Source organism: Leucopleurus acutus (genome assembly GCF_964270905.1).
Source record: "Leucopleurus acutus genome assembly, chromosome: 16".
In the NCBI taxonomy this organism is placed as follows: domain Eukaryota; kingdom Metazoa; phylum Chordata; class Mammalia; order Artiodactyla; family Delphinidae; genus Leucopleurus; species Leucopleurus acutus.
In genome coordinates, this window is record NC_139158.1 from 36,399,679 (window position 1) to 36,423,268 (window position 23,590).

General features: G+C 60.4%; 6 protein-coding genes across 9 annotated transcripts; 3 read left to right on the plus strand and 3 right to left on the minus strand.

Annotated features, from left to right (window-relative positions):
* Positions 1–3,299: 3,299 nt before the first annotated feature.
* On the plus strand, positions 3,300–9,137 carry BICDL2 (BICD family like cargo adaptor 2; the record flags this gene model as incomplete). The annotated part of the gene is made up of 9 exons (XM_082857209.1): positions 3,300–3,581; positions 5,855–6,070; positions 6,202–6,318; positions 6,416–6,562; positions 7,448–7,642; positions 7,759–7,908; positions 8,373–8,503; positions 8,755–8,875; positions 8,976–9,137. 9 exons carry the CDS (start codon positions 3,300–3,302, stop codon positions 9,135–9,137), a joined length of 1,521 nt encoding a protein of 506 aa, XP_082713335.1.
* Positions 9,138–9,232: 95 nt separating this feature from the next.
* THOC6 (THO complex subunit 6) lies at positions 9,233–12,873 on the minus strand. Of its 3 annotated transcripts, XM_082857609.1 has the most exons (13): positions 12,422–12,867; positions 11,486–11,601; positions 11,321–11,385; positions 11,127–11,230; positions 11,007–11,044; positions 10,875–10,923; positions 10,682–10,753; positions 10,478–10,580; positions 10,343–10,392; positions 10,191–10,253; positions 9,980–10,090; positions 9,760–9,894; positions 9,233–9,680 (listed from the first exon to the last, which is right to left on the minus strand). In XM_082857609.1, exons 1-13 carry the CDS (start codon positions 12,458–12,460, stop codon positions 9,600–9,602), a joined length of 1,026 nt encoding a protein of 341 aa, XP_082713735.1. In that variant the 5' UTR covers positions 12,461–12,867; the 3' UTR covers positions 9,233–9,599. The 3 variants fall into 3 exon arrangements, with proteins under 3 accessions (XP_082713735.1, XP_082713736.1, XP_082713737.1); XM_082857610.1 differs by lacking the exon at positions 9,980–10,090 and having other exon boundaries at positions 12,422–12,873; XM_082857611.1 differs by lacking the exon at positions 11,486–11,601 and having other exon boundaries at positions 12,422–12,866.
* A 1-nt stretch (position 12,874) lies between these two features.
* HCFC1R1 (host cell factor C1 regulator 1) lies at positions 12,875–14,071 on the plus strand. 2 transcript variants are annotated; one of them, XM_082857613.1, is made up of 4 exons: positions 12,875–12,975; positions 13,285–13,341; positions 13,428–13,583; positions 13,827–14,071. In XM_082857613.1, the coding sequence occupies exons 1-4, from the start codon at positions 12,881–12,883 to the stop codon at positions 13,960–13,962; spliced, it is 444 nt and encodes a 147-aa protein (XP_082713739.1). In that variant the 5' UTR covers positions 12,875–12,880; the 3' UTR covers positions 13,963–14,071. The 2 variants fall into 2 exon arrangements, with proteins under 2 accessions (XP_082713739.1, XP_082713738.1); XM_082857612.1 differs by having other exon boundaries at positions 13,455–13,583.
* Positions 14,072–14,442: 371 nt separating this feature from the next.
* TNFRSF12A (TNF receptor superfamily member 12A) lies at positions 14,443–16,469 on the minus strand. Its single transcript, XM_082858045.1, has 4 exons — positions 16,347–16,469; positions 15,499–15,603; positions 15,142–15,276; positions 14,443–15,056 (listed from the first exon to the last, which is right to left on the minus strand). Exons 1-4 carry the CDS (start codon positions 16,438–16,440, stop codon positions 15,001–15,003), a joined length of 390 nt encoding a protein of 129 aa, XP_082714171.1. The 5' UTR covers positions 16,441–16,469; the 3' UTR covers positions 14,443–15,000.
* Positions 16,470–18,984: 2,515 nt separating this feature from the next.
* CLDN6 (claudin 6) lies at positions 18,985–19,650 on the plus strand (the record flags this gene model as incomplete). The annotated part of the gene is made up of 1 exon (XM_082858275.1): positions 18,985–19,650. One exon carries the CDS (start codon positions 18,985–18,987, stop codon positions 19,648–19,650), a length of 666 nt encoding a protein of 221 aa, XP_082714401.1.
* Positions 19,651–20,980: 1,330 nt separating this feature from the next.
* On the minus strand, positions 20,981–21,634 carry CLDN9 (claudin 9; the record flags this gene model as incomplete). The annotated part of the gene is made up of 1 exon (XM_082856170.1): positions 20,981–21,634. The coding sequence occupies one exon, from the start codon at positions 21,632–21,634 to the stop codon at positions 20,981–20,983; it is 654 nt and encodes a 217-aa protein (XP_082712296.1).
* Between the last annotated feature and the right edge of the window lie 1,956 nt (positions 21,635–23,590).

Here is a 23,590-nt window from a genome sequence, read left to right on the forward strand (position 1 = left end):
GGATGAAATGCATTGTAATACATGTGGTGAGTCATTTCTTAGGGCCCTGCTGAGGATCATAAGCACAGCCTAAGCGCTGGTACTTCACCCTCATTGAATTCTCAGAACTCCATAAGCTAGGAACTGTGATCGCCTCTGTTTTACAGATGGGGAAACTGAGGGCTGCAGAGGCCAGTCAGCTGAATGACACAGGTACACACAGCTGACATGTGACCAAACTGGAATTTGGATTGAAGCCATGTGATGCCAGCACCCGAGAGCCAAGCTCTTTTGCTGTTTGTTTTATTGGTGCCTTTCTGGTTTATAGGTCTACACCTCCTCCAACTTCCTGGGTGGACTGTGAACCTCCTTTGGGAGTAGGGCCTTGAGCACTTCATCTCCAGATGAGCCCACCCCCTGCCTGGCAGGAGGGGGGCTCAGGGAGTGGAGTGTGGGTGCATTACACCTGGGGCCCCGGGTGGTCCTGGTATTTGGAGGGAGTTAGGTGGCAGCACCGAGGCAAGGCTGGGGTGTCTCCAGCCCTCTGAAGTCTGCCAGGCTGTCCCACAGGTGCTATGGGAGAATGTAGTAGCCTTGCCAGGCAAGGCAGCCCACAGACCCCTTTGCAATGTAATTGGTACCCCTGCTCTGTGCTGGCAGGAAACCTTGTCCCAGCCCCGGACGCAGTAGTCCCAGCCCCCGAACCATCCCTCCAAGGAATCCTTGCATCCATTTCCCCACAAGTCAGGAGTCCCAGCTCCCATCTTCCTCCTGTTTTTCTAAAACTCAGCCAGATAGGACTCCAGTCCTCCAAGACTCAGAAGCCCTGACCCCCCCAGCCAGAGGGGCAGGGAACCCAGCTGATACTGGCTGGCAAAAGCTGATTATGGACATTTCTGCCCATCTCCACATTCAAGGATGTCACATCAGTAGCTTGAAATCAGCTTTGGAGGGAGTACTTACAGCACAGAAATTGGCAAAAGCAACAACTCAGGGCATTCTTTTTCCCCAGAGAGTCTGTTGTTAAAGTGTTACCAGCATACCATTGCTCCCAGCCCTCCATCTGTCCCTACTCACCAGGACAGGAACCCCTTTTACAGGGACCCAGGGAGCCCTGGAAGTCTGAGGAGACTCCTGACAAGCCACCAGGCCACGGCAGGGGCATCCCCCGCATGCCCAGGCTGCACTGGGCTGGACCCCAGAACCCAGGCCTGGATCCTCCCACTCTCCATACCCAGACCTCTGCCTCTGCCTCTGTGCAGCCTGGGAACTGAGAGCCTCAAGTTGGGAGGCGCACAGGCTAAGGTGTGGTTACGGGCAAGTCACTTTAGCTGTCACCTACAGCACGGGAATCAGCATAAGAGCACACACCCTGAAGTCACACTTGTGCTGCTCACATTCAAGTTCTGTCCATGTGACCCCAAGCAAGTTAGATTCTCCCTGGCCCTCAGTTTCCTCATCTGTAAAATGGGGATAATAGTAGTTCCTGCTTCATTAGGATGTCATGAAAGTAAAGAAGTTATCCCCATATAAGAAGATATTATTACTTAGCATATTACTTAGCATTAATACATGTTAGATTTGTTGTTATTGTTAATAATTTCCTATCCCACAAGGGAAGTTGTGAGGGGAAAGGAGCTGACATATATACTCAGGGGTCTGCACACAGCAGGTGGTCAGTTAATGGGCCCTGTCGTTTTCCGATGGCGGCAAGATGGGTCACTGGCTCTGACCTGGGTCGAGGCGACTTTATTTGGGCCCCACCTGGCCATTCCGGCCACCAGGGGGCGCCCCAGCCTTGCCCGTGGCACCGCCCCCTCACCTGTGCGGGCAGTTCACCTGGCGCCGTCTCCGGAAGAGGGGACCGGGGCCGCGGGTACCTCGGAGGGAGCCCGGCGTCGTCGGGTGAGAGCCTAAGGGGCGCCGAGGATGGGGGCCCTTCAAGTTTTGGGCGGACCGGGCCGGAGAGAGTGGGCGAGTGGGGCATGGGGCGGGGCAGGAGCGGCCGGGCCGGACTCCCGGGGCCGGGAAACGGGGGACGCGGGCAGGAAGGAAGGCAGGAAGGCGGTGGCTGGGCTAACGACGCCTAGGGTTGGGGGTCGAGGCGTGGGGACCCTGACGCCTGGGCTGAGGTGCTAATAACTGGTAGCTCGGTGCCGGGAGGGGTGAGGAGGAGGGATACCCCTGAGTCCCAGAGTGGTGTTGGGCCTGCAGAGGCCACGTCAGGGAGACCCCCAGCCTGGCCGGGGGGCATTTGGGCTGGGACTGCCGCTGATGCCTAGGTCCTGAGAGTAGGCCTAGGGTCGGACACATGGCGAGGGGAGGAGGGGAAGGGACAGATGTGTGTGCGCGCGTAGGGGGTGGAGAACCTCAGGAGTGCTGGAGAGGGGTAATATGCCAGGAAAGCCCCATGTGTCCCCTCCCTCCTGAGCCCTGGAGCCCCTGAACTGCGGGCCCTGGCGGCCCTAGGGGAGTGCCACCAGGCTCCCATCCCCAAAGCCAGGTGGGAAGTAAACAGAAACCTGGAGTGGACGGTCGGTCGGGCGGCAGTGCCGGCACAACCTGTTACCTCGCTGGCCCGCCCACCCGCTCAGGGCCTGGAATCTGGGGGACTGGGGCCAGCAATCCAGAAGGGGTGGGCTGAGGGTCTGGGCACCTAAGTTCAGGATGGGGACCTGAGAAAATAGGAAAACAAGGGCCAGGAGGGCTGGGGGGCAGGGAACTTGGGCCTGGGCTTCTGGAAAGGGAGGGTGCTGGATTTCTGGGGGCTAAGGGCTCAGGACACGGAAGTTCACAAGGCCCTGTATTCTTGGGAGAAGAGGCTGGACTAATCGCAGAGTCCTGAGTCCCAAGAACCTGGGTTCTGGGAAGAGTTTCTCAGCTGGTAAGAGGCTGGGAGCCAGAACAGCTGGGTCATGGGAAGAGGGGGGTGGGGACTGTCACTGGGGTGGCGTGTGGTCCTGGAGCACTGGGAGAAGGTTTCCTGGGAGCAGAAAACATCTGCTAGAGGCAGAAGCCTGGACAGCTCTTTTCCTGCTTCTCCCTGCCTCAGTTTACCCTGGGGACATTAAAGGAGCTGGACAGCCAAGACACAGATCATTAACCCTTCATGGCCCAGGGAGGCCCTGGCTGCAGGACCGAGAGGGCCAGTAGGCAGGTGAAGAACTGCAGGAGAGCCACGTCTTGGCCAGTGTGTGTGTGTGGGGGGTGGGGGTGGGGGTGCGGGGCAGGGCAGTGAACCCCTTTGGGCTGCGGTGTAGAGTGTCATGCAGCTACCTCTCCCCACAGACCTACCTGTCCCCACAGACACTGCAGGCACCATGAGCTCCCCAGAAGGGCCCAGCTTCCCATCCGGGCTGCTCTCCAGGGGCACCTCCCCCAGCAGCAATGAGGGCTTCTTCCCCTTCATGCTGGAGCGGCGGGACTCATTCCTGGGAGGGGGCCCAAGGCCTGAGGAGCCCGAGGACCTGGCCCTGCAGCTGCAGCAGAAGGAGAAAGACCTGTTGTTGGCCGCAGAGCTTGGCAAGATGCTTCTGGAGCGCAATGAGGAGCTGCAGCGGCGGCTGGAGATGCTGAGCGCCCAGCACTCCGAGCATGAGGAAGTGAGCTGACAGCAGAGGGCAGGGCTGGGGGGATGGAGGACAGGGGAGGGACCAGGCAGGGGGGCAGGGAGAGGAAAGCCAGGCAGGGGGATGTCTCTGGAACAGCAGTTCAGGTCTGGGACCAGCCTCCCTGGCAGTGTTGCCCAGTGGTTAAGAACATGGGCTCTGAGGGCAAGACAGGACCTGGGTTCAGATCCCTGCCTGGCTTTGTGACCTTGGGCAAGCTGCTGGACCTCTCTGAATCTTGGGTCTGTCTCCTCAGCAGTATTGCCAACAGATCCTGGGCTCTCTCCCTGCCTGGCTCTGGGCTAAGCACTTTCCATGCATCATCTCAGTCAATTCTCACCCGGCTCTGGGAGATATGAACAGTTCCCTCTGCCCAGGCTGTGGTCAGCCACACTCTCACCCTGGGGGTCACATCTGGTCCCCTAAACACCCTAGACACCACTGACTCCTGTATCCATGTCGTCGGCCCCACACCCTCCCCACCTGGCCACCTAATGGGCATTTCAACATAAGTGGCACTGGATTCCATGACCCCATCCCCTGCTGTCCCCACCCCAGCTTCCCGCCATAGGACCAGAGCCTGCACATCTCTGTGACCTCTCCCTCCCACACTGGCAGGCCCTGTTGATTCTTCTTCGAAACTAGATTGTGAGTCTACCCACTTCTCACCGTCTCTCCAAGCTGGCCGCAGCCCCATCATCTGCCCCAGACACTGCAGCTGCCTCCTCACTGGTCCTCAGCTTCCACTCTTGCCCCCTGAGCCCCTTCTCCATGGGGAAGCCAGAGGGATCCTCAAAAATCGCAAATCAGATCATTTCAGTCCTTGCCCAGAATCTCTCAGTGGCTCCCCCTCACATTTAGAATGAAACCAAAACTCCTCCCCTTGTGACCTCCTTGACGTCAGTCATCTCAGCCACGCAGTCCCTTCTCAGAGGGGGCCTTTTTTCAGTTCCCTGAGCAACCCACGCTTATTGCCTCAGGGCCTTTGCACTTGCTGTCCCTTGCTGTAGCCCTCTTCCTTCTTGCCCTGCAGGAGTCAACAGACATCACTTCCTCCTGAAGGATCCCCACCCCACCCCACTCCTTTTCATCACTTACCAGGGTTTCTTTAGAGCTCTTAATGTTCCCCCTCTGAAACTACCTGGTTCAATGAAGTGTCCATTTGCCTCTGGACTCTAAGCTGCTTCAGGCACGGAACCTGGTGGTCTCACTTACTGCTGACAAAGACTCCAAAACAGGGTGAGCTCAGGAAATATTGGATGGATGGATGGATGGATGGATGGATGGATGGATGGATGGGACTTGGAGATATTAGGGAACTTGCCTTACCACAAAGCAGCAGCAGAGCAGGACAACGGCCAGGACAATCAGACCCCGAATCTGTGGGCTCCATCCTAGAGCTGTGTTGCCCCCACAGTATTTGGTTAAGGGCTTGGCTGCCTGGGTTAGAATCCCGGCTCCACTAACTCACTGTGTGTCCTTGGGCAAGGCTTTTAACCTCTCTGAGGCCCAGTTTCCTCATTTGTAAAATGAGGATGTTAAGGAGTCTAAGTCTCGTGGAGTAAATAAAATAATATAATATAAAGTGCTAGCACAGGCCCTGGCAGGAATGCCTGCTAATCATTGTAGCAGCTGTGATTAGCTTCACCTTCCTGCGTGGAGAGTCTATGACGGGGAGGCAGGAGACGCTGGCCCCCTGACTTGCCTGCCTCCACAAGCTGGGCATCTGGGTGTGCCAGGAGCATCCCCCTGCTGGTTAGACAGGTTTGGGGGAGGGCAGGCAGAAGCCTGGGGCCAGGGTGTGGCTAACCAGGGTTAATTAGAGGGAGCTAGCCAGGAGGAGCTGGGGGAGAGGGACGGAACAGAGAGGCTGGGCAGAGGCCGAACCTCCCGAGCCCCTGGAACCCAGGTGTGTGAGGCCATGGGCCGAGGCTTCAATTCTGCCAGACTCAGGCGCCACAAACAGCGCCTACGCCCTCGGGTCCAGAAGCCCTGGTGGCAGCCAGAGGTGAGTGGGCATCAGGGAGCCCCGCCCAACTCTGGCCCAGGGTCAGCTCCTCCTGGAAGCTTCTTTCTATTGCTCCCCCTCCTCCTCTACTGTCTGAGGCTGTGTCTTGCCCTCTGCCCACTTCCTCCCCGGCTCTCTCATGTTTCTGGTTTTCAGGCTTGTCTCAGACCCCCCTTGGACTTTCTTTGGGTCTCTGTCTCCCTGCGTCCCCTCCAGTCTCACCTCTCCCTGTCTCTACCCTCTGTCCCGGCCCCCACAGCGGCTGCAGCAGGAGAACCATGAGCTCCGCCGAGGCCTGGCAGCCCGGGGAGCCGAGTGGGAGGCCAGGACTGTGGAGCTGGAGGGGGACGTGGAGGCCCTTCGGGCCCAGCTGGGGGAGCAGCGTTCTGAGCAGCAGGACAGCGGACGGGAGCGGGCACGCGCCCTCAGTGAACTCAGTGAACAGAACCTCCAGCTCAGCCAGCAGCTGGCCCAGGTGGGACGGCTCTGACCCCGGGTCCCTGGGAAGGAGTGGCAGATACCTGGGTCCTGGTGGGAGTGGGTGCACTGGGCTTGGTGTTGTAGCTTGGGCCAGCTGATGGCTCCACTGCCTCCCCCCACCCTCAGGCCTCCCAGACTGAGCAGGAGCTTCAGAGAGAATTGGATGGCCTTCGGGGTCAGTGCCAGGCCCAGGCCTTGGCTGGGGCAGAGTTGAGGACACGGCTGGAATGTCTGCAGGGGGAGGTGAGTGCCAGCTGGGTCTGTTGAGCCTGGAAGGCTGGCTGGGAGCTGTCTGTGCCTGGCCTAGCCCTTCCACTCCAGCTCTGAGGCCTTTCCCCAGAATCAGATGCTCCAGAGTCGCCGACAGGACCTGGAGGCCCAGATTCGAGGTCTGTGTGAGGAGGTGGAAAAGGGCCAGGGCAGGCTACAGGCAACCCATGAGGAGCTGCTGCTGCTACGGCGGGAGAGGCACGAGCACAGTCTGGAGGTGACTAGTAGGGTTGGGGTGGGCAGCTGCATCCAGCCAGGGCCTTGGCCACTGCCTCAGGGCTTCCTGGGAGAAGACACCAGAGCTGGGTCACTGGGAGCCCTAACAGCTGGGCCAGAAGAGCACAGGCATTAGCACAAGGGCAAGTGGGAGCCATAAGCTACTGAGCAGGGGCAGTAATCTTAGAATGCATCAGAGACTGGCATCTGGGAGGCCAGGGATGGGGCTGAGGCCAGAACTCAGGGCAGAGATGATAGGGACCTGGACCAGGTCTGGGCTGTGAAAATGGAGGAAAGGAAATGAAAAGAGGCAGTATGGCTTGATGTTTGAGATCTCAGGAGTTTGCATTTTGTGGTCAAATTACCTGGGTTCTTATTTCAGTGTCCCTTCCTACTATTGTGGAACACCAGCCTCAGTTTCCCCATCTGTGAGATGGGATGTAATGGTACATGGCTGTGGTAAGGGTGTGAGACACTCAGCACATTGCCCAGCTTAGAAGAAAGGATCAGTCAATGCTGGATGATAGCACTAGTGAGAGAGTTAGAAGGTAGACTGGTATGGTCGGGGGAGGGGGTGGGGCTTTTCGAGGTGACCTGGTGGGGTGGGACTGGAGGGACGGTGATGGGAGACTTTGAAGCCGGGGCACCCATCGGCGCCCTGCTTTATAGGGGAGGAAATTAGTGTCTGCCGAGGGTAACTGCGCAGCCCAAGGCAGCCCAGCGATCCGGGAGTGGGAGCCAACTTCAGCGCTCGGCTGCGCGGACGCGCGGGGCTGCCTGACTCTCTGCGGCGTGCCGGCGCCCCCTGTGGGCCGGCCGCGGGATGCCGGTGGCGGGAGCACCTGGCTGACCGCCCTTGTTTCACTCTGTGGTGGGTTGGTCGCAGCTGGAACTCGCGCGCTCCGAGGCGGGGGAGGCACTGAGTGCGCTGCGGAGGCTGCAGCGGCGGGTCTCGGAGCTGGAGGAGGAGTCGCGCCTCCAGGACGCCAACATCTCAGGAGCCTCGCTTCAGTCAGAGCTTGCCCATAGCCTCGACAGCAAGGACCAAGACCAGAACGCGGACAGAGGCGGAGATGCTCTGGTGAGCTCTCGGCCCACCAGCCCCTACACGTACCATCCAGGAGGGCTGCAGACTCCGTTCCTCCTTTTTTTCCCACGAGGTTTGACACTGCACTGACCAGTTTCTTTGGTGAATAGGCCACTCTGCCCCCAGAGACCCAAGAGGCATCCAGCCACCAGCCTTCGCCCCAGGAGGAGAGGTTGGAGCCTCCCAGGAAGCGAGCATCCCTGAGCCCAGCGGAAATACTGGAAGAGAAGGAGGCGGAAGTGGTCCGGTTGCAGGATGAGGTGGGGGGAGCATAGTACTGGACGCAAAGCCCCTCTCAATGTCAGTTTCTCTTTCCCATCTACATCTCCGAACCTTTGCCCACGAATTCCCCTCTACCTGGATAGCCCTTCAACCCAACAAACTTGCAATCATGTTTGAAGAGTCAGCCTGTATGTCACCTCCTCCAGGAAGACTTCCTGAACTACACTGCCCCTTTAGTCCCACCTCCCAATGCTTCTCCATGCATCCTTCCTGCAGGCTTATACCACCCATCTAGCCCCGACCAGCCCCACCCCTCTAGGCGCTCAGAAAATTCATCTCCAGCACACGACCACAACTGTCTGGGTTGTTTGTGGAGCAGGCAGGGATGGGGGGTGGGGGAGGGGGCGGGAGGGCGGCGAGCTGGAGTCCAGGCTGCCTGGAAGAGTAAGAGCTGGGGCACTCAGGGGCCTACCTGCCTTTCTGCACCTTACCCTGTCCGCAGATAGCGCTGCAGCAGGAAGAGCTACAGTCCCTGCGGGAGGAGCTGCAAAGGCAGAAGGAACTGCGGGCGCAGGAGGATCCCGAGGAGATCTTAAGCGGTGCCCTCTCGGATCGGGACGAGGCTGTGAACAAGTGAGCATCTGCCACCATCCACCACCGCCCCAGGGTGGGCTGCAGGCCCCCAGGACACTCTGGCCTTTCTGGGTCTCGGATTCCCTCCCGCGAGTGCTATAATTGTCCCCACTCCGATGCAAGGGCCCTCTAACCTCCCTGGTTTCGGTATTAGCGGCCTCACTCCCGCCTGCGTCCAGGAGCCCCCAACCACCACTGTTCGCTGAGGCCCCAGCGCCCTCGTACCTGCTCTCTGCCCCTCGCTCTTGCAGGTCCCTGGAACTGGCCCTGGAGCTCAGCCGCGTTTCTCTGGAGCGGGACTCCCTCTCCCGGGAGCTGCTTCGCACCATCCGCCAGAAGGTGGCGCTGACGCAAGAGCTGGAAGCCTGGCAGGTGAGGGGCGGTGCCGGCGGGGCGGTGCCGGCGGGGCGGTGCCGGCAGGGGCGGTGCCAAACGCTGACCCGACCTGCCGGCCCGGCCGCCCTGTCCGCAGGACGACATGCAGGTGGTCATCGGGCAGCAGCTGCGATCACAACGCCAGAAAGAGCTGAGTGCGGCTGGATCCGCCCCGAGCCGCAACCCGCCGCGCCCCTCGCTGCGCCTGGGCCCTGGGCCCGCCGGCGGCTTCTTCAGCAACCTCTTCCGAAGGACCTGAGCGCCTGGTCGAGGGGGCCACCTTTGCTCTCTTTGGCTCACTTTCCTCTTCTGGCCAACGGAGCAACGGGCCCCGACTGTCTGCCAAAGGCGGCTGGTGCCCTCTCCACCCCGAGAGGCTGGGCAAGGGCTCACCGGGAGCAGGGGCCAGCTTTGGGGACCAGGGACCCCAGGTGGGTGGCAGGGGCAGGTGTGGCAGAGCTGTTTTTCGAATCTATATAAGTCTATCTTTTCCAGGGACTAGGCCCCCTGGCCCCCGGCATGCTCCAGGACAGGGTTGAGGGTGCGTATTTATCTATCAAGCTCAGACAGAGTAATATATAAATCATTGCACTGACTTGGCCTCCATTCTTGGGAAAAAAGCACATGAAAAAAAAAATGCCCCAAATTTTATTAGTATAAAAAAAAGAAAAAACCAAACCACTCCGAACCCCTGAGATGGAGGTGGGGGTGTTGCTGGAGGTCAGAAGGACAGGGAGAAAGCTCGGTAGCCCAGATTGGTGAAGACATCCACCCTGCAGCTGTTGCCTGCAGCTGTCAGGACCTAGAGGCAAGAGGGGAGTGACTGACCTGCCCACATGCCCTGGCCTCCCAGGATCCCCACTGCCCCTTGCTGAACCCACCTTGCACTCAGGGGCTGCTGGTTGCTGGTTGAGGCTGAGGCTTAGCAGCCCTGGGGAGGAGCCAGGCACCTGGGCCTTGAGCTCCCCGCTCAGCTGCCACTGATTGACACAGCGACCCTGTCCAGCTGATAGAATCTGTGGAAGACAAGGAGGGGCCTCAGGGTTCAGGGCTGCAGGGGGAGCGGGGCAGGGCTGGCAGAAGCAAGACAGAGGGCCTCACCAAGTCCTGGTAGAAGGTAACGTGCTTCTGTGGTGCCCGCATGGGGAAGACGGTGGTGGGTGTGGAGGATCGAAGGTGCCAGAGGGTTAGTGCTGGACCACCTCCACAGACCTGGGCAGAAAGGTGGGGGTCCCCAGCCGCCATGAACCACAGGCTCTCAGCTGGACAGGGCCCAGAGCTGCCACCCCATCCTGCACTCTGCCCGGCTCACCATCCAGTCGGAGTCAGTTGCCAAACATCCAATCCAGCGCCCATTGTGGGGCCTCGAGCACTCCTGGGAGGGAGGAGGAGAATAGAGGAGGAGGTGAAGACACAGGAGATGCCCAGGAAGGAAGAAGGACAGAGCATGGGGTGTGCCCTCACCTCGTGCTTGTAGACCTCAATCGTCTGGACCTCCTTGGCCGTGCGGAGGTCTGTGGGGGAAGAACCATAAAAAGTACCCTCCTTGCCCCAGCTTCCCTTACCACCATCTTTCCCTCCAATCAGACATTCCCTTACCCCAAAGCCGCACGGCCCCATCCTCGCCACCTGACAGCACCTCGGGGCTCCGCTCCCGCAGTGCCAGGCAGTGGATGTAGTCTGTGTGGCCCCAGAGGGCCCGCTGCAGGGAGAGGGGCAGTGTCAGGACAAGATCCAGGAAGGATGCTGCTGCCCCTGCTCCCCCACCCCGCCCCTGCCACTCCAGTTCCACAGCCCTCTCACTGTGAAGGTCCCCGTCTCAAGGTCCATCGTATGCAACTGACAGTCTCCCCCCGCCAGGATGAGGGAATTCTCCTGCAGAAGAAGGAAGGATGGGGTCAGAAGAGAATGTCAAGTCAGAACAGGGAGAGGGGAAGGATTAAAATTTGGGCCCAAAACAGGGCAGGGCAGAGCCCCGATTAAAAAGGGCTCAAACCTTGGGGACGAGAAGCAAAGCATTGATCTCAGGTACTTCCAGACTGGTCCTGGGAGAGGGAAAGCAGAGTCAGCTCTTGTGAGGCAGTACCTTCACCCCCACATGCCCTCTGCCCACATGGGCCTGGCTCACCTGTATGGGGGCTGACGACGCCACAGCTCCTTACAGCCCTTCATGGAGGAAAACACTGGGTGACCTCAAAGGCTCTCTCTGGGTCTGGGCACCTCACCCTTCCCCCAGCTCCACACTCACCTTCTTAAGGATCTCTGCCCAAAGCCAGGCCTTCACCTCCCCATCCCCAGCACTGAGCAGATGTCGATCAGTGGAGACCATGCTGTAGACGGGTCCATCGTGGGCTAAATGGAAGTACAGAACCTGAGTGACCCTGTCCTGCTCCTCTCGTCCACCCGGGGGTTCCCTAAGCTGGCCTCAATGCCTGCACCCACCTTGGAAGGTCACCATAGGCTTCTTACTTTCCTCTTTGGCCTCAGAGCTCAAAGCAGCAGACAAGCTGAAAGGAGAGGGGCCTGAGAGTCAGAAGCAGGGGGCATCAGCCCCAGGAGGACCAAGTGCCAGAGCTAATGGATGGTGGGGAGCAGGGGCAAGGGTACCTAAAGATGGCTATCTGCCCGTAATTGTTGCCGGCTGCCAGGAACTTCCCACAGGGTGAGACATTCTGGGAAAAAATGATCATGTGCAGCCGCTGCAGGGCCTGAAATACTTCCATCTGTGGAGAGAGGCTGGATGAAGGCTGTCTGGGGCGTCTGGGACCCCTGAACCACACACTCCTTCCTGCTTCCCCTGCTGCAGTCCGGCCTCCCGCCGCAGTCCGGCCTCCCACCGCACTGACTTCTCAGTTCTCCTTTTTATAGCCCACCAAGCAGGCACCTGTCCATATAGTCCCAGGAGTGGCTCGAAGAAGGAGGTGAGAAAGGGGAGAGTTGAGGCTTGATGCCTATTGGAACTTTTGTTGACCAAGGACTCAGCCTCTCCTCCACGTTTCCTCAACTGTCAAAAGGAGCCCACTGGAGATTTCGTCACGATTGGATGAGCTACTGTATATAAAAAGCTTCGCACAGGGCTGCCTCGGAGAAACCGCTTAAAAAGTGGCTCTAGGGGCTTCCCTGGTGGCGCAGTGGTTGAGAGTCTGCCTGCCAATGCAGGGGACACGGGTTCGTGTCCGTGGGATCCCACGTGCCGCGGAGCGGCTGGGCCCGTGAGCCATGGCCGCTGAGCCTGCGCTCCGCAACGGGAGAGGCCACAACATTGAGAGGCCCGCGTACCGCAAAAAAAAAAAAAAGAAAGAAAAAAAAAAGTGGCTCTATTACTCCAATACAGAAAAACGTACTGACTCCTAATCCGTATCCTGACTTTCATGTTAGGCCCCTGAGGTATTTCTGGGTTACTCTCCCTCCCTCGGGTCAGGATCCGAGTCCCACCAACAGCCCACGCAAAACGGGTCTTGAGCGCACGACTCCTTGCCGGCCCCTTCGGAGCCGGGCATGGACTACAAACCCCAGAAGGTACCACGCATCACGCCCCCTCACCTGACCCAGAGGCACCGCTTGCGGCATGGCTCGCTCCATCTCGAGAAATAAAAGTCCCAGAGTGCTCCGCGCGCGACGAAGCCTCACGAGACCGGAAATACCGGCGAGCGCCTCCCTTTCGCGGCGCGTCACCTACCCAACACTGGTGGCGGGTCCGGCGTGAAGGCGGCCGCCGCGTAACCCGAGTCTCAGGAGCGGAGGTGACCGCCAAGAAGGTCCCAACACTAAGTGGCGCCCTCCTCAACGCCACTACGCCAGGTCCCTTCCCCTGCCTCCCCTCCCCTACCCCGCTAAACCGACCCGCCTTCCAGTCGCGTGCCGTCCGTCTTCCGCGCCTGCGTGGAACCTGGCCGCGCGCGCGCGCGCCTAAAGCCACGCCCACGTGTTGAGCCACGCCCTCGGAGGCTCCGCCCCTGTCGCCCGGATCCCACCCCTCCGCTCTCAGGACCCCGAACACCAATGATCTTGCAGCAACCCCTGGAGCGAAGCCCCCAGGGTCGGGCCCGGCGCGACCCGCGGGCTGACTCAGGGGCGTCCCGAGGTCTGGACGCGAGGTGTGTGTTGGGGCCCTGGGTGGGCCTGGCCCGGGGGCCCAGGAGCTTTGCTGGGCCCTCAGGGCTGGTCTGCAGGATGACACGCGGTGGGGTTTATCGGCAGGGCTTGGGCATGAGTTAAGACAGGATTGCAGACTCTGGACAGACTCCGAGGCAGGCTTCTGGATGGTCTGGGAGAGGAGGTGACTTAGGCGTCAGCTGAGACAGGGTTGGGCTGGGGGCTCCTGGCTGACGCTGCAGGCTTAGTTGGGCAGATCCTGGGGATGGGTCCAAGAGGGTGGGGTGCTCCTGGCTCTCTTTTCTTCCCAGCTCCCCTCTCCGAGGACCTGTGCCCATGAGTACCAAGCGTCGCCTGGAGGAGGAGCAGTGAGTTTGGGGGCAGGGAGGGACTCCCAGCAAGCCCTCTGTCACCTCAGGTCCCCATCAGACTACCTCTCTTCTGAATATCCCAGGCTGCCTGCCTCCTCGTCTCTCCCCAGGGAGCCCCTGCGCAAGCAGTTCCTGTCTGAGGAGAACATGGTCACCCATTTCTCTAGACTCAGCCTGCACAATGACCACCCTTACTGCAGCCCCCCCATGGCTTTCCCCCCAGCTCTGCCCCCACTCAGGTAGGCACAATCCACAATCCACTAGCTGGGCCTTCTGGAGGATCATACCCAATCCTCAGAGCCAATCTCCAGGCTCTGCCTCATCTTGCTATTTTTAGCTTCTAGCCAACCTCTGTTGTTTCCCTACTTGGCTCCTTGGAAGGTGCCAGCAGTCCAGGAGCCCCTGGGGACCTGTACCAGGTGGGGTGTGGCTCTGCCAGTCCAGCCTCAGCCCTGTGCCGTGACTGTCATTTCCTCTTCCAGAAGCCCTTGCTCTGAGCTGCTTCTCTGGTGCTACCCTGGGAACCTGATCCCTGAGGCACTCCGGTTGCTGAGGCTGGGGGACACCCCCAGCCCCCACTATCCTGCAACCCCAGCTGGGGACATAATGGAGCTCTGAGTGCTGGGGGGCAGTGCCCCTGCCCACCTTCCTTCTTCCCCACAGCAGGGGAGGCCAGCACTCCCACGAAGGGAGCAGCTGCCCTGCTTTTCCTCCAGACCAGGCCTCTGGGCACCAGGACCTTCCCCCAACAGAGGACACTGAGCCCCACGGAGCCCTGGGGTGGGAGGCGCAGGAGCATGGGAAGGGAGCCGTCCCCTCCCCAGAGAACTGAATAAAGATTGCTGAGCAAATGAAGGCTACAGTGTGGAACCCAGGGCCTTTGGGAAAGGGAGGGCAGGGCAGGGCAGGGGTGCTGGATGCTGGGGTTTCTCCTCAAGATCTTCCCTGGAAAACGGTCAGGGCACAGCCAGGTCCTGGCAGGCTGGGCTCAGGCATTGAGAATGTGTGAGTCAGAGCCTCACCCCCACCCCCGCGGCTGACTCACTCCTCCCTCCAGCTCTGGGAAGTCAGGCTGGGATCATGCCACTCTCCAAACCATTTAAAGTTAAAGATTCTTTTATTAATAAATTCTCTCCCCCTCCAAACTTTCTTCCCAAAATAAATATCTCCCCCCTTTTGGGGGTTGGAGGGGCAGTGTCTTAGGGCCAGCCGTGCTAGAGGGCCAGCCCCCTAGAGTTAGGAACAGGTCCCTAGCCCCACAGGCTGAGACCCCCTGGTGGAATTTCAGTACATCTGAGTGGGTGGGTCCTGATGTTGTGTCTGTCTCTCAGGTCAGCCTGGCCCCCAGGCCATAGTGGGGGTGGGGGGACCCTTGTGCAAATGCTGTGGTTCCTTAGTGTCAGCTGTCTGGCATGAGCCAGCCAGGGTCTCCTTTTCTATTCTGGAGCCAGAGTCAGGGCAGTCAGACACCTTGGAAGGCCCTTCTGAAGCCTGGACCCAGGCCTCAGAGAGGTGACTCGCTGTCCCCCATCCCTCCACACCCCTGTGGTTGGAGCAGCCTGGCTCTGGCTGTGTCTGGGAGGCTGGGGCTGGCTCCAGAATGAATGAATGAATGATGAGTGGGCGCAGCCTCCTGCTGGCAGGGGGCGCTCACTGTCACTGGATCAGGGCCACGCCAGGACAGCCCTCCCCGCCGGTCTCCTCGATGGGGGCTGCAAGATAAGAAGAGGGGCATCAGGAGCGGGGGAGTTGTTGAGGAATGATGAGGGGCCGTCGGGCGGGCAGGGGCACACTTACTGGTAAACTTTTCTCTCCTGCGGCACCGTCTCCAGACCAGGAATCCGGAAAGCAGCCCCAGAACGAGGGCCAGGCTCAGGGCACCCCCAAGGATGGGCCACAGCAGCCTGAAGGAGGCTGGAGGGGCCGCAGCGCCTGGGGGCGGGACTCCAAGTCAGACCTCGCCCCTCTAGGGACCAGCCCCGCCCCCTAGATCGGAGCCTTAAGCCTTTCCTCCACCTTGGTCCCTACCCCAGTCAGAGCCCCTTCCTCAATCCAGCCTCTCCCAATTAATTCCACAGATCTGCTCCCCTCTCCACCCAGCAACCCTCTCCCCCAGAGTGGGGTCCGCTCGCCTCTGGCCCCGCCCCCACTCACAGCCCAGGCAGAAGTCGCTGTGCGGTCGCGTGGGGCACGATGCGCAGTCCATGCACTTGTCTAGGTCCGCGCTCCAGGAGCTGCCGCGAGAGCAGGGGGTGGTGCCTGGGGAGGGGGCCACGAGTCAGAGGCGGGGGGCGGCTATTTTTGGGGCTGAGGTCAGGGTCGGCCGGCTCGAATAACGTGAGTCACCGGCGCCCTCCCTCCACATTCCTCACAGGTGACCGCACGGCCCGACCGGGACACGGCAGCGCGGGGGAGAGGGGGGCGTAGTGCGGGACACTGGGGGAGTGGGTCAGGTCCCCATAACAGCCCCCCCGCCGCCGCCGGCGGGTGACTCATTCCTGGGCACCGGGCCCGACCCCGGTCCCTCCCCCCGCATAGCTGGGCACTGAAGTCACCGGATGGAAGGGGGCACCCCACATGGTATGGGGGGCACAGACCTCCGTGCCTCTCAGCACCCCCCCAACTCTCCGGTTAAGGGGGGTGGGCAGACCCGGTATTGATCAGGCTGGGGGCGTGCCACCTTACCGGACGGGACATCCCTCCCTCAAACTTTTCTTCTCTCTCCACTTCCGAGTCCAGACTCAGGACCGAAGCCTCCCCCGCCCCCCAAGTTGGACAGGCGGGAAACTGAGGCCCGGACTACGGATGAAGCTGGGAGCGAGATGGGACCTCTCCTGGCCAGGGAGCGCGGTGTCTGGAGACCACCTGACCCCGGATCCCCATGTCCGCCTAGTCCCCCCAGTTCTGCCCCCTCCTCTAGGCCCCCAATGACGGCTCCCCGATCCCGGACCTGGGAGTCCTCCGTCTCCCACGCCCTCCCGCCCAGCCCGGGCCGGGCATACCTGGCACTCGCTCCCCGGCCGCGGCGCGCAGCAGCGCCAGCCCGAGCCCCAGCACGAAGAGCCGCGGCAGCGGGCGTAGTGGGCCAGGAGACATGGTGTTCGTCGGGCGGCGGCTGCAGTCTGCGCTGGCCGCCCGCGTACCGGGGCAGACAGCAGCGGCCCCGCCCCCGCCTTCCGGGGCGGATCCCTAGCCTCTGCCCGCCCCATGATCCACCCCTAGATGCCGGGTCCCGCCCGGACCTCTAAGTTCAGTTATTCGCTCAACAAACGCCGTCTCTGTGCGGGAGCGGCCAGAACGCCAAAGGGATGCAGATCTGGCCCTGCCTTCTCGGTGCGGAAGCCCAGGAGGTGCATGTTGGGCGAGAGGGCGGATCTGACACGAAACAACCCAGCACAGAGAAAGCTGTTTCTTAAGGGCCCCGAGGGTATGATAATAACAATACAACAAAATACAACAAATACAACAAAAATAATAATACTGTGCCCTTTAATTTCTACCTTAGGACATAGTTACATAGTAAAATGTGGGCTTGTTGTCTCCATTTTTCAGACTAAAATGAGGCTCGGGAAGGTTAGGTGAGTTCCGGAGTCGAGCCCCAAGCTCTGTTCGGCTCCATACCCTGCCCCTTGACCCACTGCTTGCCGGACTTCAGCCAGTTGATGCCCTGCACCCGGGCCAGATGGGGGAGCAGCGGCTCCAGGCTCGAGCGCCCCCCACTGACGAGGTTGGGATTCGCGCGTCCGCCGCGGTCTGGACTGGGGTCTCTGCCCCTCCCCTGGGCGGTGGTCCGGTGACGTCATTGCCTCTTTAAGACCCCCGCCTCCGCCCCAGTCCCAGCACTCCGCCTGCTACTCCGAATCTTGGTGGACTCCTTTGCAGGTGAGCCTGGGGGAAGTGTGCGTGTCGTGGGGGAGGGGGTAGGTGCCTCGAAGATAGGGGGGCAGGGGGAGTGGCGGAGTTGGGTTGGGGTGCGCGTGAAGAACCTGAACTGATTGGGCGGCAGCCACCCAGGGCCAGGAGCCCCTGGGCGGGGGGCTGCACCAAAGCCCTAATGGGGTCCTTTGGCGGAAGGGTTAAACGCCCCTCCCCCCAGCCCGGGGACAAAGGCACCGAAACCCAGGCGCCCCTCCCCCACCTGTGCTTCCTTCTGGGGCGGGGCTCCCTTCCCCCTCACCTGCGGGAGCGGACCCTGCAGCTAGCGCCGCCATTAGAACCTTCCAGGGTGCGCGGCTTCCAGGCCGGGGGGCTGAGGACACCCTTCTTCGGGCCAGACTCAGAAGGGAAATAGGGATCGAGAGCGGGAGGGGACGCCCTCGGATGAGCCGAGCCTGTAGTGCGTGGAAAGGGAAGGGGTCGAGAGCAGGGACACGCTTGTAAGGGAGAGGTGCTGGGTGCCTAGTCTGGCGTGGCCCCGGCCCTAACCCGGCCAGAGTCCTGGAGGGCTGACACTGGGTTTGGGATTAGCGCCATACGGCCCGCCGCGTCCTATCTCCCCCCAGGTCATGAGTTCGGCCCGGGTTATGGACGGGTGCAAATGAGTGGAGAGTCTGCCCTCTGGCCACCCTGGTGGGGCCGGTGCTAAGTTTAGGTCCGAGCCGTGCGCGGGAACTTTGGGCAATGGAGAGCCACAACGGGACCCTGAACGGAAGGGATCCCCCGCGGCGACCTCCAACACGAAGTGGGATGTGAGGGGGCCAGGGCTGCCCCAGAGGAGATGTTTCACTGGACAGACCCCAAGGGTGGTAACTTCTTTTAGGGAAGTTGTGTCCTGAGAGAATGGCACTTGGGGCAAGAATACACAAAAAAATGTCACCAACCTTGGGGGTCTGCTCTGTGGCCCCCCTAGGGGAGGACAGAAGGGCAGGAACCAGGGAGGCAGCCGGTGGCCTTGGGAAAGGAAGTGCTTCGGGGTGGGAGGGCTGTTTTTGTTTTTGTTTCCCTCCATCTCTCCTGCCCCATCCAGGGTCTGACTGGGTGGGATTGGTTTGGGCCAGGCAGTGGCAGGCAAGGCCAGGGCTGACTGGCCACCATGTACACAAGATCTTAAGATCAAACTGGCAACCGCCTGTATGGGGTACAGAACCAAGTTGGGGTGAAGGGTTTGGACATTTATGTTGGGTGCTGGGAGGAAACTTGTATCTCTTTTCTTGGTGTTAAAACTAAGTTTTAAGCCTGAAACTCATGGCTAGAGCAAACCTACCACCCATTAACCCTGTGGAAACCACCAAAAAACTGCATTCTATTGTTTCATCCCTTTTGCCCCTTTGTACCCAAAGTGGCTGAAGCCATGGGCAAGCATGTGCATAGGCTTTATATTTCATTTGCACTCAAAACAACTAGGACTGGGTTGCTTACTTTTTCACTCTTATAAACTAGTGCCTGTCTGGGGAAAAAAAAATACTAAAGCATTAAATGCTCATTTTGCGCATGAGAAAATGAGGCTCAGGGAGCATGCCTTGCCCATGTTACAGGACACGGTGTCCTGATTCCCAGGGTTCATACTCTTGGTGTCCTGTGTGGTGGCCATGGCATGTGGCATGGGGGTTAGCATTCACTGGGAACCAGGGGCTGGGCCAGCTGATCTTAACGTTACTCTGCTTCTGTCCCGCAGTGCAGCTCCTCAACCTCAACCTCACCATGGCCTCTGCTGGTCTGCAAATCCTGGGGATCGTCCTGACACTGCTTGGCTGGGTGAATGCCCTGGTGTCCTGTGCCCTGCCCCTGTGGAAGGTGACCGCCTTCATCGGCAACAGCATTGTGGTGGCCCAGGTGGTGTGGGAGGGGCTGTGGATGTCCTGCGTGGTGCAGAGCACTGGCCAGATGCAGTGCAAGGTGTACGACTCGCTGCTGGCGCTGCCCCAGGACCTGCAGGCTGCCCGAGCCCTCTGTGTCATCACTCTCCTAGTGGTCCTGCTCGGCCTGCTGGTCTACCTCGCAGGGGCCAAGTGCACCACCTGTGTGGAAGACAAGGACTCCAAGGCCCGTCTGGTGCTCATCTCTGGGATCATCTTTGTCATCTCAGGAGTCCTGACCCTGATCCCCGTGTGCTGGACTGCCCACACCATCATCCAGGACTTCTACAACCCCCTGGTGGCCGAGGCCCAAAAGCGGGAGCTGGGAGCCTCCCTCTACCTGGGCTGGGCAGCTTCTGGCCTTTTGTTGCTGGGTGGGGGGCTACTGTGCTGCACCTGCCCCTCTGGGGGGTCCCGGGGCTCCAGCCATTATATGGCCCGATACTCGGCCTCAGCCCCACATACTGCCTCTCGGGGTCCCTCTGAGTACCCCACTAAGAATTACGTCTAATTCGGGAAGGGGAGTGTGGGCTCCCTTGAGAGTGGAGCCTAACCCTCTGAGCTGGAGCCATGGCAATGGTGATCCATGACAGCTTTGGTGTTGTTTTTGCTTTATATTGGTGGGGGACGGTGGTTAATCCATTTGATAACCCACCTGGGCTCTGCTACTGGCGTTCCTCACCTTTGGATGATGGAGCCAAAGAGGTGATGCTTCAGAGTTTCTGGATCTTTCTCCACCCTGGACACCCCCATCTTAGAGACCAACCTGGAGCTTTGGGCCCCATGTGAAGGGTGCTTGCTATCCAGGTGCTTTCATCCTGTCCCCGAGAGTTCCTGCTGATGTTGGGGCTAGGGCCTCCCTAGGCCTGCAGAGACAAGCCTTCCCTTGCTGGTCAGGCCTCTGGAACCCCCAGGGGCTTTTGAGCCACGTGTAGCCTCTAGAGGAGCAGGTGATAAGTTACCAAAGACCCACCCACCTCCAAGTCTTCTGACCTCTGGCTTCTCCATCCTGAGTCATGTCCCCCCTGTGCTGACCCCTGACCCTCCCATCCCCAGCCCCTGTGCACTTCTGCCATGTCCTGCCCACTCACCAGTTTTTACTAAATAAAGCACATTTTGTTTGGTTACTTGCCTTTGGTGTTGCTGGGGGTCTGCTGAGTGCCAGCCTGGCAGGAGGAGGTGGGCACAAGTCACTCACCTCCCGTGTTGCCCCCGTGCCTTGCGTGGCCTGAGTGAGGTTACCCACTGGTCAGGACCTGGAGCAGGCCTTGGCCAGACAAACCCAGGAGAGGCCATCAGGTTTTCCCGGCCCAACCACAGATCAAAGGAGCCGGGTTACAAATGGTCTATTTATTCCCTACTCAAAGGTGGGGGTGAGGGGGGTTGATGATGGGCAGGGCCTCCAGGCCTGGAGGAGAGTGGCTGCTCCCAGATGACCTGTCCTGGGCCTCTGGATGCTGGTAGTGGCCAGGTCAGAAGGGACCAACTCCAGGCCAGGGAGGGCATAAGGAGCTACTGCCCTTTGAGTGAGGCCCAGGTTCTGGGGGCAGGGGAGGGCTCAGGAAGAGGAGGGCCAGCCTGAAGAAGGAGACAGCAGAAGAGAGAAAATTGGGGGAAGCAGGGGCAGGCCAGGGCACCCTGCCTGGATGGAGGTGGGGACCCTGAGGAGGGTCTAGACTCAGTCAGGCCCGCTGAGACTAGCCCTGCAGCCGGGCTGGGCTCCAGCATCTGGAAAGTGGGTTTCACCTGGGGAAGGGATTGACAGTAGAAGGCAAGGATTAGGGCAGGGCATCCAGCACAGGGTCAAGGTTCTAAGCAGCAGGCTTCCATGGACATTCACCTCACACGTAGTCTCTCTTGTCCAGCCCAGATGCACCCGAGCGGGAGGGGATAGAGTAGCCCAACCTCGGTCCCCGGGGCCGGTCGATCTGGGGCGGGGGGCATGTGCAGCAGAGGAGGCCCCCGCCCAACATAAGCAGGGCAGATGCCGCCCAGCCCAGGTAGAGAGAGGCTCCCAGCTCCCGCTTGAGGGCCTCAGCCACCAGGGGGTTGTAGAAGTCCTGGATGATGGCGTGGGCGGTCCAGCACACAGGGATGAGCACCAGGATGCCTGAGAGGAGGAGGATGACCCCCCCGGTGAGCACAATGCGGGCCTTGGCGCCTTCATCCTCCACGCAGGTGGTACACTGTGCACCCGTGATGGCCACCAGCAGGCCAAGCAGAGCCAGCAAGAGGGCGATAACGCAGAGGGCTCGGGCAGCCTGCAGGTCCTGGGGCAGCGCCAGCAGCGAGTCGTACACCTTGCACTGCATCTGGCCAGTGCTCTGCACCACGCAGGACATCCACAGCCCCTCCCACACCACCTGGGCCACCACAATGCTGTTGCCGATGAAGGCGGTCACCTTCCACAGGGGCAGGGCACAGGACACCAGGGTCCCCAGCCAGCCCAGCACAGCCAGGGTCATGCCCAGGAGTTCAAGAGCAGCCGAAGCCATCTGTTCCCTCAGTTAGGTCTTCCCAACTCTAGGAGGCCTGGTTGATTTGCAGGAGTGGGTCCGATGCTGCGGAGCGTAAGTCAGCGTCCTCTGACCAAGACAGTCCTCACATCTGTGAGCCTCTGGCAAGGCACCTCCTCGCTCCGTGCCCCTCACAGATGTGTCTCTGAACCTCCACAAACACAAATCAACCTCAAGTCCTGCTCAGCTGAGCGGCTGGTGTCCCTTCGAGGGGCCCGTCGCCCCTCAGATGCCCAGCGGCTGCTCCTGCCACCCTGCAGTCAGGTCCCACCGCCGCCTGTCTGACCCAGCTTGCACGGACCCTCCCGACCCACCTTCAGGCTGAAGAGAGATGTGTCCCCAGAGTTGGTGCAGGTTCACGCTGAGCGGCTCACCTGGCAGTGCCACCTGGGGACTCTGCTGGCTCCCGGTTGCAGGCGGGGTTTTAAGGCCAAGGCAGGGGAGGAGCAGAGAGGCCGAGACTGGGGAAGCCAGAGTGATGGGAGGAGGCGGGGCTGGGGATGGGATGGGGGCCTCAGGGTCAGTGCGGGGGTGGGTCATGACCAGGATGGAACAGGGGAAGAAAGAACATCCATGCCATAGGAACCCATGGACAAAGGAATGGGGAGACTGAGGACCGGCTGTGGAGGAAGGAATGGGGGCCATAAAGGAACTGGCTCAGGACAGAAGTGGGAGGGTATCTTGGGGAGCCTCCTGTCCCCCGCCCGCCGCTGTCTCTGCTCTCCCCCACCCCGTGATGCAAACGTACCAGCTTCCCCAGTATCACACACCCCGCCCCTGTCCAGCTGCCCGCCAACCGGGGACTCTCTGGAATCTGATCCGTCTCCCGTCTCAGCCCAGTGGCGCTGGCGGCTCCCGAGGGAGGGGCCCTGCCCGCACTGTTCCCCAGCAACAGGTGCCTGGCGCTCAGCTCAGGTGGCATCACCCAGGCAATGGCCTAGAAAACCACCACCCCCAACTTCTACATCAGCTCAGGTGTGCCATCCCCACCCCTGCTGCTGAATCTGGGGGCTGAGCTGAGGGTGTCTGGGGGCCAGGGACAAAGAGCCCGTTGTGCAGGTGGGGGAGGGGGAAGGGGGAGAGTAGCAGGGGCGTGAGCCCTCCGTGGGGGTGCAGCCCCAGCACCCAACTCTGTTCCTCGGGGAGTGGGACACCACAGAGGAGGGCGTCCCTGAGCCCTGCCCCACAGTCCTCAGGAAAGACACCCCTCCTGAAGACCCCCTCAGAGCCTGTGACTCCCCTCGTGGGGGCAGCCTGGAAGTCACACACACCATGGCTCAAATCCTGCCCCCAACCCAGGGCCAGTTCATGGAAGGTCAAGGTCCTTAGCCTCCTTGGGTCAAAGGTCCCTTTGAGAAGCGCACAAACAGGAGCCCCTCATTTGGGGCGGGCCATGAGCTCCTTCAAGGCCCTCCCTGGGTGCTAAGAACTGAGGATTACTGTGTGAAAAGGGAGTTGGGGGCTGATGAAAATTCCACTCTCCAGGGTGGTGGAGAGGACCCCCGGGGGAGAGCCTCTCCACCCGCCCTCCTCCTGAGGAAGCTGGAGCTCACCTGGCCTGTGGGGGCAGGGGTGGGAGGCCCCCCAATGCACACCTGGCCGCTGCACCACTCTACGACCCTGAGGGAGGGGAGGGGTGCTAGGTGCCTCCTCACCTACCCAGTGGGGCTTCATTTATAAAGGATTCTAATTTCAAGTGGCTGCATTGCTTCTGGGAATGGGTTTTAGCAATTTTTTGGAAAAGAGGTTTATAACGTCATCAGATTTGCAAAGGGGTGGGTGCCCCAGAAAAGCACAAGAACGCCTCCCCCTAAAATGGAACAACTGAGGCCAGTGCCAGCCAGTGGGTCTGATAGGCGGACGCCAATGATTGGCGCTTTCTCCACACTGGGTGCCTCCCCAGAGAGGGGCAGAGATAAACTGGTATGGGCTGAC